Source organism: Platalea leucorodia (assembly GCF_965183815.1).
Source record: "Platalea leucorodia genome assembly, chromosome: 7".
NCBI lineage: Eukaryota > Metazoa > Chordata > Aves > Pelecaniformes > Threskiornithidae > Platalea > Platalea leucorodia.
The window spans coordinates 68,975,207-68,991,141 of record NC_138829.1 but is presented as its reverse complement, the minus strand read 5'-3'; the positions used below and the strand labels follow the sequence as shown (position 1 = coordinate 68,991,141).

At 40.9% G+C, this 15,935-nt stretch overlaps 1 protein-coding gene across 3 annotated transcripts in view; it reads left to right on the top strand.

The window, feature by feature from the left end:
• The window catches only part of NAV2 (neuron navigator 2), a gene marked incomplete at its 5' end in the record, with an annotated part of 427,505 nt that overhangs the window by 327,833 nt on the left and 83,737 nt on the right, over window positions 1–15,935 (top strand). For all 3 annotated transcript variants that reach the window (XM_082317338.1, XM_082317337.1, XM_082317336.1), the window contains 2 exons: window positions 610–999; window positions 14,085–14,207. In XM_082317338.1, the coding sequence (XP_082173464.1) occupies window positions 610–999; window positions 14,085–14,207 (513 nt within the window). The remainder of the gene's footprint in view (window positions 1–609; window positions 1,000–14,084; window positions 14,208–15,935) is intronic.

Here is a 15,935-nt window from a genome sequence, read left to right as displayed (position 1 = left end):
AGCTCTGTGTAAATATTATCAATATATTGAAAAATATATTCAATTCATTAATATATAAAATAGATTTTGAAAAATAAATTTGTTTTGCACCTCTTATTTTCTCATTTAATCCTTTCCTCAGTGTAGAAATAGCTACCATCTTGGTGCTGGACATGTGTCCAAAGCATTAAGACTTTCATTAATGCAGCCAAAAAAAGAAAATGTGTCAGAAAAATAGGACTTCAGTTGGTTTTCCTTTAGTCAGCTTAATATCCTACTCCCTTGCCTAGAGTGGCAAAACCATGGTATGATAGAGCTATATATGATTGAAGATGAAAAAGGTATGCTTTGATACTGTGGATAATCCGTTAAAAAGTTCCTGCTTAAGTCTTCTCACGTATATGTTGAACACTTGGTGGCCTGGGTGCAAAGGCATCATTATTTAAGAACAGTGTTGGAGGAATGGACCTAACTCTCTCAAGGCATTGTAGCAGGTAAATTCTGTTAATGCTGTTACTTACAATCTGTAACTCGGTGAGTATTCAGGGTGTAGGGTCTTGCAATTACCTGAAATCTCACGGTGCTCTGTACAGCAGGCCGCATTTAATCAAATGCATTTATTTTTTTAAGCACATTGGAAACTACATTTGACACCAACGTCACTACCGAGATAAGTGGCCGCAGCATCCTCAGCTTGACGGGACGACCGACCCCCTTATCGTGGAGACTGGGGCAGTCCAGCCCCCGCCTGCAGGCAGGCGACGCTCCGTCGATGGGAAACGGGTATCCCCCGCGAGGGAACGCCAGCCGCTTCATCAACACGGAGTCGGGACGGTACATGTATTCGGCACCTTTGCGGAGGCAACTAGCGTCCCGCGGTAGCAGCGTCTGCCACGTCGACATCTCGGACAAGGGAAGCGATGAAATCGATCTGGAAGGCATCACCATGGATGCCACCGGCTATATGAGCGATGGGGATGTGCTGGGCAAGAATATCAGAGCTGATGACATCACAAGTGGGTAAGTGCCTTCACTTTTCTTCTTAAATACTATACCTTAGGTCATTCTTGCATTGTGTTTAATGACACTGTATTCCTGTGATTATCTGGGGGGGGCGACCAAGATATTCTGCTAGTTTTAATAAGCATGTCGAGTGACAGCTTATTATCTCAGTGGGATTTAGGCACATAATTTAAGTTTTAAGTGCATGTTAAGAAAATATTCGTACATATGAACATACTCTTGCACATGATTAAATATTTTCCTGAGTCAGGGTTCATTGTAGTCGTCAAACACATGCTGCAACATTCATTAATGTCCGCAAGATGGAGAGAGTGAGGCATTTTCTGTACTTTCACTGAACCCTTTTGCTGTCTGAACTTTTAGGGGGCAGTTCACTGGAAGGAAACGAGTTTACGTCTCTGTGTAGGATAAAATAGTTGTACACGCAAAATAAAGTCTAAAGAACAAGTTAGCGTGCAGAAATATGAAATGATAGACAATGATTAACAAGGTTTTACATCAACTCTTTACCGCTGCCTTGACCGGCAAAAGCATTTGTTCTTTGCTCCAAAGTCAGTATTCGCTTCAATATGTCTGTTTTCAGTTCCTTCTAGAAAGTACAGTAATTTTTTTCTTAGTTCAAGTACATCACCATTAGATTGATGCTAAAACTGATCTTTGAGATGTAAATGGCATATTTATTTTTGTGGCAGCCTTTTCCCTGTCTGGCCATCTTACACCCTTTGCTTTTCTGTAATTTTTTTATAAGTGACATTTCTTGTAGCATTGGCTTATTTGGAAGCTTTAGTGTCACTGAAACAGAAAGCTGGAATCCAGCTGCTGCTTTGAAACTAACTCAACCAGTTAAGTTATGCAGCCAGGAAACCCCCATTAATTCTGTCCATTGTGAATATTTGGATGTTTTCACCCTGTCCTTTTCAAAAAGTGAGACACTTTATTTTTAATTCTTCATTAGGGAAGCATATAGTAAAGAAGCTGATGCAAAAACCAGTGTAAAATTCTGTTTCAGATAAAGCACCAGTAGCTGTTGCTGCATTAATAATGCATCGTGTCACTAAAGCGCCTTGTGTTTTCCTCAAATAAATGAGCTTATAGCTGAGTTTTGCAGTGTTTATTGTAGTAACAGTTATTGCTTTTCCTCTGGACTATGACTTTTATTCAAACTCGCGACTGTAGTTTTCGTGTAGAAGTGAGGAAAATAAATTCTGAGTAGCACCATGGTTTCTATAAAACACCTGGAGTATGAGCTGAGAAGTGTCCCTGGCAGAATTGTGTCAGTTCAGGCTTCTGCTGCTCATATCCTAGAGGAGCCCCGGTCTTTGCAGATCTTTACTTAGTGCATAAAGTTCAGATTCTAGGTTGAGGGAAAGGAAGGAAGAAGAAAGTTTATGAATGGTATTTCCAGAGAAATCTGTGTCTTCACTCATCTCTCTGCATCATTTCCTTTTCTGCGTCATCCCGTAGGGTAAAAAATGGAAGTCTCCATAGTCTGAAAATACAAGAGCGGTCTTCAGATTCTGGGTCTAAGGGACTAGTAATGTAATAATATATTTTTGCCAGTTGGTACCTCTGTGAATATAACATTTAGCAGAAGAGTCATATTCCACAACAGCTCACTCCTAGCCTTGAGTGTTAGAACATCTTTTACTGAGTACCTGACTCTTATTTCCCATTCGTTTTTAAAGGAGGGAGGTAACTTTGAGTTTTTACTCGTATAACCTGCCACAGATTGATAAACGAGATCTCAATTTAAAGTTCTTAGGACAAGAAGAGTTATGTGTACAAATGCCTTTTTTCCCCACATCTTTTGCCTTTAGCTACAAAAGCCTATTTTGCTAAATAATGTGAGTTGGTTTATTGATTTTTGTAGCACTGTTGCAGTCACTGACTAAGTTCCAAGGGCAGAATCTGTATTGTAGGTCGATCCATTGTCAGAAAGATCTGGCTCCATTTCCAGGTTGTGGGCAGGGTTTGGAGGCTGGGCGGTTTGGAGGTCCTCTCCTTGCTGCACCGGTGGGCGTTTGGAGGGAGCGTTCCTGGAAGCAGCCCCACAATGTTGGGGTTACATAGTCTGTGGAGAGTAATCGTGTGTATTGCAGTATTGAATTGCAATAACAGCATTGGATATAATCCTAATATCAATGGAGAGAGATTAAAAAAAAAAATGAGGGTGTTACCTGTGGTGAATCTCACTGACAGCTAATATTGCTGGATTACCATCTCCGGTATGAACAGATGTTTTGGTAGCCTGTTTCATAAGTTATCTTCCCCAATGTCGGTTTATTCCCAATAATAAAATAGGATAGCATTTTGTCTTTGAGGGAGAGGAATAATACACCGCTTAGAAATCGGAGAGGTTGCTTGTAAGAAAGCATCCGTGTGACTTGCTGCAGAACAACTCTGAGATCAATGTTAGGGCGAACAGGCCCAATATTTCCAGAAGCTGGATTACAGTATGTGGAAAGCAGCACAAGAGGGCATTTATAGCATGAATAGCTCTTTATTAGCTGGTATGTGTTTCACTTTGTCATTTTTCAGAATTGCTACAATCCTGCAGTCTGAAAACCTTGGATCTGTGTTTTCATTGGCAAACTGAAAGGGAAGGAAGCCAAAATATTTGTTACAACCAAAATAAATCCAATAGCCAAGATAAACTATTTTAGCCCTGTGATCCTGATGCTTTCTCTGAAATGTACTGGGTCATGGGAAGTTTCGTTTGGCCTCCTTTAATAAGTCTGCTCAAGCAGAGCTCTGGCAGACACCAGGATTGCTTTCATAGGGTTAGAAAGAGCATCTTTTCCAAATGGGCAGAAAATATCTCTTAAACTAAGAAAGCTTCCGGGGGGGTGGATCAAAGGTAAGAAGTTGTCTTATTGTGGGAGCTAAAGCATCAACCAAACGACAAAGCAACTGGACTAGGATATGTGTGAGGTGGGGAGCGGGCACCCGACCCACCTCCTCCGGCGGCTGGCTGAGCTCCGGGCTTCAGGGCCTCCTCAGAAAGTGGCACCTGAAAGCCCAGAACTGTCTCACCTATCCACCCCAAAGATTGTCCCAGGTGGGGACGTTAACTCTCATGGCTTTTTTGGGGTTTGTTGGGAAGGTTTTGTCCACTTCAGTCTCCCTCTAGCTACTAACATGCATATTCCTGCCTCTTTCCATCCTCCCCTCCCCACCCAGTTCTCTCTAATGAAATGTAGAGTTAATTTCCTTTTTCTCTGTCCTTGGAATGGAGCAACAGAGCTGTTTGTCAGAAAGGTCTTTTTAAATTCTTTTCTTTTAACTTACTTAATCCTCTGCCCCTGTTTTCATTACCCCAGTGTGCAGCTTTCTGTGCAGAATTAACCGCGTGGATATACCGATTAGTGCTGGTTGCAAATTTTCTCAGGAAATGGCTTTGGGTCCACAAACGCAGCTTGTCATAACAATTTTTTGCAGAAGCATGGCTGTTCCAGCTATGTTCCAACAAAATGTAGATTTGATGATTTGACAGCTCAGCCGCCCGAGAGAGCCTGAACTTCGAGGCAGGGCAGATGTGAGCAGCCCCGTGCGCGGACCATGGGTCTGCTGCCTGCCAGGCTGGGCTGTGGGGCATGCCCAGCTCACTCTTTCGAGCGTGTCTCATTCAGAAACGTTACCTAGTGACTCTCATCCCTCACTTAGCCAGCCCAGCAGCGAGCTGCTCCCTCAGCTATTAGATGAGGACAGAAGGGCTCAGCCTGCATACGATGTTACACTATTGCAGTGACCTCCCGCAGGTGGGAGGGGGAGGGAGACTTTTTACTGTTTTATTAACCTCCCCATTTATTTGATGCTTTGGGGCCAATACATTTCCATTCCAGATCTCTATTTCCACAACCTCTTAATGCATTTGTGTGCGCGATGCTCGTGGGATTATGATTCCTTCTTGTTTATTTGAGCCTTTACGCTCCCCAGACATCTTTCTATGAGCGCTACAAGCAGGTGAATTGGGAACGTGGCTGAAAGGATGCTAAAAGGGAGAGCAGACCACTCTGGGCTGGGGAATCAGGCTTTAACCCCTGCTTCTGCTCAGGTCCGTCAAACCCACACAAAAGCATTGTGCCCTAGGTAGAAATCATCTTTGTGGTGCAGAGGCCTGTCTGCCCTTCAGTAACATGGACCAAACCCATCATTGAAGTAGAGTTGTGTTGTAGGCTGAAATGTAGGAGTTGTATCTATTAAGACGCAAAGAAGAATTTGATATGAAGAGCTGAAATTGAGGACTGATTTCATTGCGTGTTGAAGTGTAATTGATATTTGTAGGATTCTTGCAGCTCGGTTGCTTGATTTTGTTCTGTATCAGTCAGACAGTGACGCATCTTTTTCAGATGTCAGGCTCATATGTGGCATAACAGACCTTCACTTGGGCTAAGGTTTTAGAGAAAGGAAAGGAGGACTATGCAGTTCGCTGGTAATAAGAATTTGCTCTTGGTAACAGTAGTTAAGAGAAACTGTTTCTTTCGAAGCTGTCTGTAACAGGAATGGCTGCTGCTCCAGGTAGCGTGTGGCTAGCTGGAAATCAAGAGTGGCTGAGCTAATCATGGTCTGAATGAGAACCTGTTCACCCTGTACATCGATTCAATGCTAGCCTGTTTTTTGCCATGGTGATTACCACTGCATTTTTTCTGTACACTTTGCGTTACAGTGGGTTAGTCATTTTACTGGACATTGCTCTTTAAATGGTATGATTTTAGCGATAAGACTTCATCTAAATACACTGGATGGCTGGAACTGCATTCCTTATGTGGCTATAACACTTCAACGTGACCAAGAATTATTAGGAGGTTTATTTTATTTTTCTTCTGTGTTTGAGCAGAGTGTTTATTTGAACTGCCTTCTGTCTTGCTGGGACTGGCTTCTTACATTTTGATCTTTTCAGCATTGCGGAATAGTAGCTATATATGGTAAATAGATAATTAACACAAATAATGAAGGGGTCAGGCAAGCAAACTCAAAATTTTGACTTTTATGAAAAGGTATTGGGAAATTTTGACTTCTGACTTTTTAGTAAACTATGTTGAAACTGGGTCAGAACTAGCTTTTGGATTTAGTCATAGATGTCCTGGTGCTGTGAGAATGAAAAGAAAAAAATTATGGCGGTGTTTAAATCAAAATAATATTCTTATTCCAAGAACTGTACTTAAAGATCTTTACAGGAGACATGACTAGAATACTACATAAGCATTTTCAATATTGTTAATGTTGTATATTATTTTAAATATTCTTAAATATTGCACTCAGTTCAGGAATAGTTCTGGTGTCAGCTTCATCAATAAAACAATGTTTGATCATTTATCACAAATGATATCTCGGATAACGTGCTCTCATAGAACTTCTCTTGCAGCATAGGATTCAGCATAGGAAGACATCGTAGGCCTATAAATCAACCTTGGAATCAGCTGGAATCAAGCTTTTTATTCATTATACTGCCAAAAAGGGCCATATTAGGTCACATGTAGTGTTTGTCAGTAAAATGAACTCACAAGTTGTGGTGTGTGGTATTTCTGCTTACTTGTACCTACTGTCCTATTGTCAATGACTACCAAAAATACCGTTTAATAGCCATTATCCCACTCTGGGCTTGTTTCTGTAATAAACACCTCAGCAGCATTTGAACTGCTGCTTCAGTGCCAGTAGGTTTTTGTAATATGAGCAGAAGGACAGCTTCTAAAGGACAAAATACGGTCCCACTCTGGGGCTAGCCAGTAGAGGGAGATGCAATCATACAGACTTTGTCGATGTGGATCATCTGCAAGAAAATAGTCAGATGAATTCTTCTGTGAGATGAGTAATGTGGATTTTAATCCCCTCAGACAGAGAAGGAAGCAATTTTTTTTAACTACCCTTTTGTGCTGCTCGCCTATAATCTGAGTATGCTGGACATAGATTTGGGCTAGAGAGGCTTTGCCATAGACCTGAGACTTAACATCTGCCATGGCCTAACTCCTGCATACAGGCAATGCTTGCAGCTCTGAGCCAAGGCCTCTTAAGCCACACAATTTAGGACTAACTCGATGGTCTCACTGGACTGGAACTAAACCTGCTCAGAACTAACGATATAGTTTGGGAAAACACGTGGGAAACGGCACTAAATATAGTTAAGCAAGATTGCATCTTAAAAAATAATGAAGCTTTTACTGGTCATTTGGTTACAAGGGGGAAAATTCTGCTAATCCTAATGAGTCCTAATGCTGTAATGAAGCCCTCGCTTCTCCTAGCGAAGTCATTGAGGAGTGACTGCCCAGATTCCTCTGTGAAATCTGGGGAGGATCTGTCCTAGTCTCTTCCCATGAGTTTTCTCAGGTCTTGCTATCTTCTTGTACATATGTTAATCACCTGGCTCCTTTGAAGCCTGCTTTGGGGGCTGTTAATAGTTAGTATTGGCATTTGAAATCTCATTGCCGTAGCCAGAGTCCTCCTTCAAGATACAGTGCTCCATTCATTTCTGAAGGGCCATTCAACTCCCAGATAGATGAAGAGGAATAAGTAAGGCTTTAACCTGTCCTTTCTTCTCATAAAAAGCCTAAAGAAGGGGGGAGAAATTGAGGCAAGCAAGGAGAACATAATATTCATATTGAATATAAAAATATCAGTATAATCTTACTCTACTAACTCTAGCTTTTGAAAGTCCAGTTGCCTTAAATGGATGCTTTTCAGTGCCTAATCTGTGTCATCATCTTGGATGGGCTGACTAGATTTGTGAAAGGGTTTTAAAAATGGTGGTGGAGCAAGCCTCTTCTTGAGAGGATGGTGAATTGAAGCTGAAGGTGCCTTTGGCAGACAGGTTGAGTGAGTGTTGGAAAGAGGATCATCTTCTAGAAGAGTCTTCTTTGAAACAAGAATGGATGCAGTGATGTGAGAGATGCTTTCTTTCAGTCCAATATTCTTCTCTTACATACTGACAGTTTCTCTTAAACCACGTCTATCTAAGACTGCTAATTCCACAGGAAACCATTTTCTTCAGAAGCTCGATAAGAAGCCATTGTCTTGGAGGGAACAGATGTCGGGGCATGGATGAGATTTGACCTATAGTGGCAGCAGCCACCCAGGTCCCTTACAGGCTATATACTGTCCTTGGAATTCCTTCCCCAAGCAAAGGCAAGTTTTGTAGTAACAAGCCTGCAGACTTCTTGAAAGGGAGACCCAGCTGAGAAGACTTGTAGAAATAAATTTAGCCCTGGGCAGCAGTGCCCAAAAATTGTTATCTGATGGCTGCCGAATGACTTCTGTGCCAGGCAGTCTTAATACATCTCCAAACAGAAAAGTAATGATTTCACAGAAACCACTTCTGGCTGTAGATTTCTTCCCTTCTCCCCTCCTCTCCACCCACCCCCCACCCCACCCCCCCCACCCCCCAAAAAAAAAAAAAGGTCTGAGGATTAAGTAGTTAACAGGGGTGAACTTGTTTTGCTTTTAGACTGGTTTGGACAGTGTGAATAAGCAGCTACCGTTCATTTTATTAGTGATCTACAGGTGAGAGGTTTCTCCGAGTAAACTGTGAAACTCAAATAAACTTCAGTTTTGCATAACGTCATTTTTCCTGTTTTACCCTTTAGTGGAACCGGTATCTCCTTCTTCCCAGCAGTGATGAGGCTTTTTGAGACTGCAAGTCATTTATTGTTTTTTCTGGGTTTGCTCCATGTCTGGGTTTGAGCATCTTCAAAACAATTCATAGTTCATTCGTTAGTTTGTTACTTGCAAATAGTTACTGATTATTAGTAAAAGTCTATTAATTTATAAATTATAGACTGCCTTAAATATAAAATTAAATTTTAAATGAAATGAGCAATAGGTTTGTGCTTCTATGAACCTGAAAGGTAATACTTGGCCTAACGTTAGGGATTTGGGCATTGTATTAGCAGTCCCAATTTGAAAGCTCGGGACCTAATTCTGTTCCCGAATGCCTTTGTTGAAATTCATGTGGATCAAAGAATGGAATTTAAACCAGACATGGGCTTATAGACAGGATATACATTCAACCCTTTGGTTAGAGAGATGAAGTACTGTGCTGATGTGGTGGGCATTGTAACGGGGAGTGGGCAGGCAAGAATAATGGATGGAAGGACTTGTGGGGAAAACACGGGGAAAGGTCCTATGGTCTAATTCCAATGTCATGATGGAAAATGCAGACCAAATTCATACTAACCTGGGAAGTTTGGCGTTGTCATCATCCTGCTGTTAGGCTAACACTTCTTTTTAAGTCAGATTTAGAACAAATTCCTGGTTGCAATAGCAGGATCGTTTTGATCACATTTATCGTATTTCAGAAAGAGCAGTGGGGAATTTTCTGCTGTTGGTGGTTTTTAGCGACCGGCAAAGTTAGACGACGACTTTGATACTCAGAGCTTGTTAAGTCTCTTGATCTCCTTTGACTGTAATGATGAGGCAGATGAAGCCTGGTGAAAATAAACATTTAAAGGAAAACATTAAGGATAACAGTGTTACTGCTGCAGCTAAAAGGGAACACTTCTGAGTGTCAAAGCGGATGTTGACACATGGAATAATCCAAAAGCTGTAATTCCTACAAGCTTTTTGTTTCTTCAAGTTTCAAGCACTTGGCTTGCTGGGCAAGTCTTCTGCCAGGAGGCACCTGGGCAGCTATTTCCAAACTAACCTTGAATCCAAAGCCCCAAGAAGAAGGCAGGAGCACCTGGGCTGCCAGAGTCAGCTCCAGTTTTGGGGCACGTTGCTGCTTTCCTGCTTGTGGGTTCGGGATTACGGAGCCGTGCGATGCTGAGCAGATCAGGGTAGGTTTGCCCGGTCTGCTGTACACTGCTGACTTACCTGCTGCTCCTTCTCTTCCTAATACTTACATAAAGAATGCCTGTCCCTTGGCTATCTATTTTCAAAATTGGAAAATTCATATTCATACATGAAGGAGTGAAATGAATATATATGAAGTGGTAGAGTTGTCAGACCATAAAAGTAGGTGTGCTGTTGGCTGTATACATGGGTAAGCAGGGAGTGCGGACAGAAGTCAAGTGACTCAGACCGCTGGATTTTACTGATCCCTGGCATAACCCGTTCCTGTTTCCTCTGCGTGCCTTTCAGGAAAGGGAAATAAATTACTTCAGCATCAGAAATACCCTAAAAATATTGCACTTGGAAGGACTTATTACAGCATTCAAAACTTCAGAGGCACAGAAAGGGTGTATTTGGCTAAAGAAAAGAGAAGTTTAAAGGTCCAGGTTGTCCAGGGAACTCCAAAGCAAATTACTTTATGCCTGTAATACAGGGCAGGGAGCCACTTTCTTAGAGAAAAAAAGCGTCACCGAGAAAGTGGGCTCTAAGTTCCAGTTGTGTCTTAGAAATGCATAGTACTGCTCTTGTTTAACCTGCGTCTTTTCATATTCAAAGAAGTTTGGTTAATTGTGTTTCCTCGCTGATGAAGAGTGAAACTAGAGAGATGAGTATTAAGCATTAATTCCTGAAAAGATCAGAAACTCCTTTCAACCAACGTCGTCACCGTCTCACTGTCCATTCATTAAGTGTCATTATATTCAACTTCATGAAAGGCAGTTATTCCCCTTGGCTGTTGGTACCATTCCCAAAGCATCTGAGCTATTAAATTTTTTGAACATGTAGAATTTACCCGTCTGGATACTATGCTTTTTTTCAGATCATATGTTTAAACTTTTTCTTACTTTGAGGCAGGTAGAAGAATACTTTGCAGGGCTTGTTTTTGCACTGAATGTGCTTGCAGAGTTCTTAAATTCATTAATCTGGCAAGGTATCTAGTACAAATTTGTCATGTTTTTTAGTAAGAAAAGTCAAAGAAATTACACCTAATCGATAACTGGCCTAATAGAATTCTTTGGACTGCAATGAGTCGTTGTAGAGGAGAGGCTAGTATACTGGCATTCCGTATTGGGTAGATGTATGATAGGGCAATAAATTCAGATAGCGTTGCGTACTGTTAGAATTATATGCATGCAGGATATTTCCTGGTATTACTCCTCCCAGAGTAAAACCTTGTAAGATTGTCTTTAGAAAAATATACCTTCATTATATTCTCCTTTCTCGTAAACCAAAAATCTGCTCCAATAATAATGTTGTATTCCTAAAGGCAAGGCAGTTTCTGAGAGCCAAGACAGTTCTAACTTTGAAGGGATGGGAAGGAAGGGAAAGAAAGCAACGGCTGGAGATTTGTGGCACCAGTAGTTTTTAATCTCCTCCATACTAACCAATGCATAGTAGAGATTTTTTTTTTCATTTATTGTAAAGTTTATTTATTGTAAATGCATTTTTCTCAGCAGAATTTAGAAGCTAGTACCTTCCTTTCTTTCACCTCACTGTTGCATGCAGGACTTCAGGCATCGTTCGTTTTGCCATCTTTTTGGAATGAAACATACCTTGGTAGAGGACGTTGCATGTAATAAAAATTACAAAGCTTTCAATCCGTGATTACACAAACTGTTTCAAAATACAAAAACCTATCTTGTTTTGTCCTGGCATGTAAGAAACTTGTCCTGTTGGTATAGTGGGTAAAAGTCATCGTCTATGTCTGTGCTTCGGTCTTGGTTAGAAGAACTCATGATCTACTTGTCGAAGATGCCAAAGGCATCCAGCTTCCATTGACTTATGTAAGATTTATGAGTGCTTAAAACCAGTGCAAATCTGACTGTTAGTTTTCAGTGTGATGCCACTGCAGAATTATTCTAATCTATCAGATTGCTGAGCTTCTGTGTAGAGGATGAAATCTGTTGATGTTAGTGAAACGGCTTTCCATTGATTTCAGCATGGCTAACTCTTAAGAGTAATATATTTCATGTCACATATTCTGAGCAATAAGTATGGAGAACAATCTATTTCAGCTGTAGTTGATCTTTTTTATCGAAGGACTAGTCATACACCAGAAACCTGACAGCAAAGCCAAAAGCTGCATTTCCCAGTACGTGTACAACGGGTATTAATACAGAAACATGTTTCGTGTGCAGACAAGCATCTGCAATAAACCAATTGGCGTACATACATTAGATGTTTTTGCAAAATGCTGTTTGCATGTTTTGTATAACAATATGGTCTTAAGTTCCACTTTTCTTTCCCTTTCTTTTATTTTAGTAGCTTAAGGAAAAAAGTATTCTTCCATGATAAAATATTTATAAACTATGTCAAACAAAAGTTAGAATGCTAGACCTAAGGCGAATTCCACATGGGTTACGGTGCAACTGCTCCTCTTGCTTTTTACAGTCTCTGTTTTGGAGTTTGGAGAATCATGTCCCCACAGATCTGCTGAACGGAGAATACTCTCGTGTCTGACTTGACGGGCTTAGCAACCTCTTTGTTAGACTCCCCAGAGAGACTCCTCAGTTGTTCCGGGAAGGCCCCGTGCAGATTTATACATCTAACTGAAATGCTGAGCAGCAGAGTGTGCAAGGCTTCTCGAGTCTTTACCATCGCCTTTTTATAAATGTAGTAATCGAATTTGACGTGGGTTAAGTACTTCTGTTGCAGTAGCCTCTCGCCAGCAGAGGCATTGCTGGCTGCAGCTAGGAGCATCTGTCCTTTTGTGCTGCGGATGCGGGTGCCTCGCTGTTAGGGAAAAAGCTCTGTGCCTTGTTAAGCAAGAGGAAGGTGTCACATGTATCTGGATGTTGTTCTGTGGGCTGCCGTCATTTCGCTAAGAGTGGCTAAAGGATTAAGAGGATACAATCCCGTCAGCTCCTAACTGGGTGAGGTATGTTACGTGTCCAACAGTATGCCAGAGACAGCAGCCGTGTTGCTAGAGTTGTTAAGAGTTATTTCAGTCTCGGGTGTGTGAAAATCTTTACGGTGTGTTTACACAACTGTCAGTGCTGCTCCTGTAGATGTACGTGGGCTGATGAACTGATTGTGGTAGCACAGAGCTCGCTCCGTGCTAACGTCTTGAGAGGCAAGTGGGACTTGCCTTTCTAGTTTAAAGCTAGCTCGCATATCTGTAGGCAGAAATACTTTTAGAAAGGAAGCTACACCAAGAGAAAAATCCTCCTGTTTTATTTTGACACTTTGAACTTGTTTACCTACTACCATTGTGCGACCACAAAATATTTTAAAACATTATTAAGATATTGATGTAGGGCAGCTCCTTGAGAAGCTGCTAACGAGAAGACTGGAGTAACTTCTTAATTTCAGTATTAATATATTAAAATATTTTATTCATAAACTGAACCAAAGTGGTAGGTGGTTGTATGGTTTTTAAAACTTCCTTTTCTTGGTTACCACCACATCCCGAAGTTACGTTACGTGATGGCTGTTGCTGTCTGCATCAGTACAGACTTCAGCAAAAATGCTGGATGACACAGCCTGCATTATTGTGAGGAATTGTTCCTCATGATCACCAACGTCTATCTATTCTTGTCCACCAAGTGTCATCTCTGTTATTCATTTTTCATTTGTCTAAACTAGAAAGTAAGAAATGTGCTATCTTAGCAATTTGTGAAAGTATCATCTATATACCTGACCCTTCTTAATATCTAAGAATAGAAACACTTTTTAAATGCAGATGTCTCTAGGTCACAGTTGCAGACAGAGTGCGATGTAGGAGCCAAAACAAGGTTGAAAAAAACCTTTTCTTTCATGCTGCAACTTTGATTTCTCCCAATAAACCTTGGGATGCTCATTGTTCATGGGCCATTGACAAAATCTAGGATGAACTCAATGTGATTTTTGCAGTTAACTTGTAAAAGCGCTGAGATTTCCATCGTGCTGTTTTAGCCCACGCAGAAGAGTTCAGGACAGTATAAACCACGCATTTTTTGGACAGAGAGGGATAATTAATGACAGCATTCACAAATATTAAATGACTTCCATCTAGGCATCCTTAATGAAAGTTAAGTATTCTTCCTTTGTCACAGTTACGTTGAAATTCAATTCTTATTGATGAGAGAGCGCGCAAGATGTAATGGAGAACAATGAGAGGCAAAAAATAGTTTTCCTTGCTTCATATTCTGCGTACTAGTCTGAACTCAAAAGTGGGGAAATTGCAATATACAGTTAAAAACATGCAGAAGATATGAGCTACAGTAATATCTAGACGTTTTACTGTTTTACTAAATATGACATTTCGTTTTGCTTCTTTAAAGGTATATGACCGATGGTGGTCTGGGCCTCTATACTCGAAGGCTAAACCGGCTGCCTGATGGCATGGCTGCAGTGCGGGAGACGATGCAGCGTAATACTTCACTGGGACTCGGAGATGCTGACAGGTAAGGTCTCATCCAGCAAATGCTCGCATATAATGGCGCGTTTGATTCACACTGTATCCAATGCATATTGGATCTCTAAGATGAAATAGCTTTGGGAATTCAGATGCTGAATACACGGGTATAAGTTTCTCCAGAGTATTTTAGGTTATATGTTCGCAGAGGTGTCAGGATAAATGCTGACTTTATGTCTTCTGATTGCTTTGCTGAAATCTCATCTGGGCTTTTATGGACAGGATGCACCGCAAGAAAACGTAAAACTTCTATTTTAATAGTGTGAAATAAAAAAGACCTAATTCTCTTCTCATTTCCACTGATTCGTTGAAGTCCAGTGATTCAGCGTGAACGGTCAAGGTCAAAGATCAAGAATTAGGGGACTAAAAATCCACAATTTATGGGAGTGCAATCATAAAGGAAGACGGGGAGATGGACAGCAGAGAGACCTATATTCTGCTAGAGTTGAGATAAATGGGTTAAATACTTTTGCTTTTAATGGCATCAGCCTATAGCTGCTTCTTTCCCTTCCAAACCCAAAGCCTGATGAGTGTTACTGTTGATGTAGTAAGTGAACCGTATCCTTTTTCTTCCGTGAGGGGCCCCTAAGTATAAAACATGGATTCTGAGTTACAGGTTTGAACCAATTTCTGAACTAAAAGTTTTTTCTCTTTTTGTTTTGTTATTGATGAGTCTTTCCTGGGACGTAATGCCATTGTCCGAGTGTGATATGACTGATACTTTCTTGATAGTGATGCATGGATTACTAAGGAGATAGAAAGCCACACTAAATTTGCCTTGGTGTTCTCGTGATATTAGTAAAGAGCAGGATGGTAAATCTAAACAAAAGAACTAAAACCTCTCAGAGAATCTCAGCTCACTTTCAATCACTATGTCAACATATGCTTGCCAGTTGTAAAATATGCCTGGATTTTTCAGGAGCTCATATCGCTTTCTGAAATTTGCAACTTGAAACCCCTACTCAGCCAACAGCACTGGCTCCTGGTTGACCGCGGGTGAAGGCATTGCCACCTGGTGATGCAACTGAAGACTAATCAAGTATCATCCTCGATGGTTGCTGTGGCTTCTGAACATTGCCACGTTAACAGAAGCTATATGTTAACAATACAGAATTGGTCTAATATAAATTATATTATTGTTTAAGTAACAGTCAGCTTTCTGGAGAGCTAGTGATACATTCCTCATCATTGATTCCTTCCCCTGTCTAATAGTTTCTGTGCTTGCAACACTTTTTCTTGGCACGTAAATTATTCTCACGTTTTCTTTGCTAAGCTCCTTCCCTGAAGACACCGCACATGAAGACCAATTACGTACGTTCGACAAGAGAGGTTATTTTTATTATGTTTAAATGTATTCCATTTAGAATGGGATTGTGACATGCTGAAATGCAATCCCTAGTTCATGTCAATTGTTTCAGCTTTGAAAGTCATTCTTTCAGTTCACTTGGAGGGAACGGACTTTACACACAATAAAGACTCTGTATGGCTGGCAATTCAGCTGCAACATGGGATCACAAAAAAAATTACCCTTGGTCCCAGAGCTGGTGCCATCATTATGTGTTGTTTTGATTTAGTCTTTTCTATCTAGAATGTCAGCCTACTCACCTTATGCAGGAGATTATACAGGAGGGCAGTGATGTAAAAACAGCTCCTCTTTGGTTGCTGGGTGATCATGATGTGCAGTTTAAACAAAAAATTCATCTTGGTTTGAGCAGCA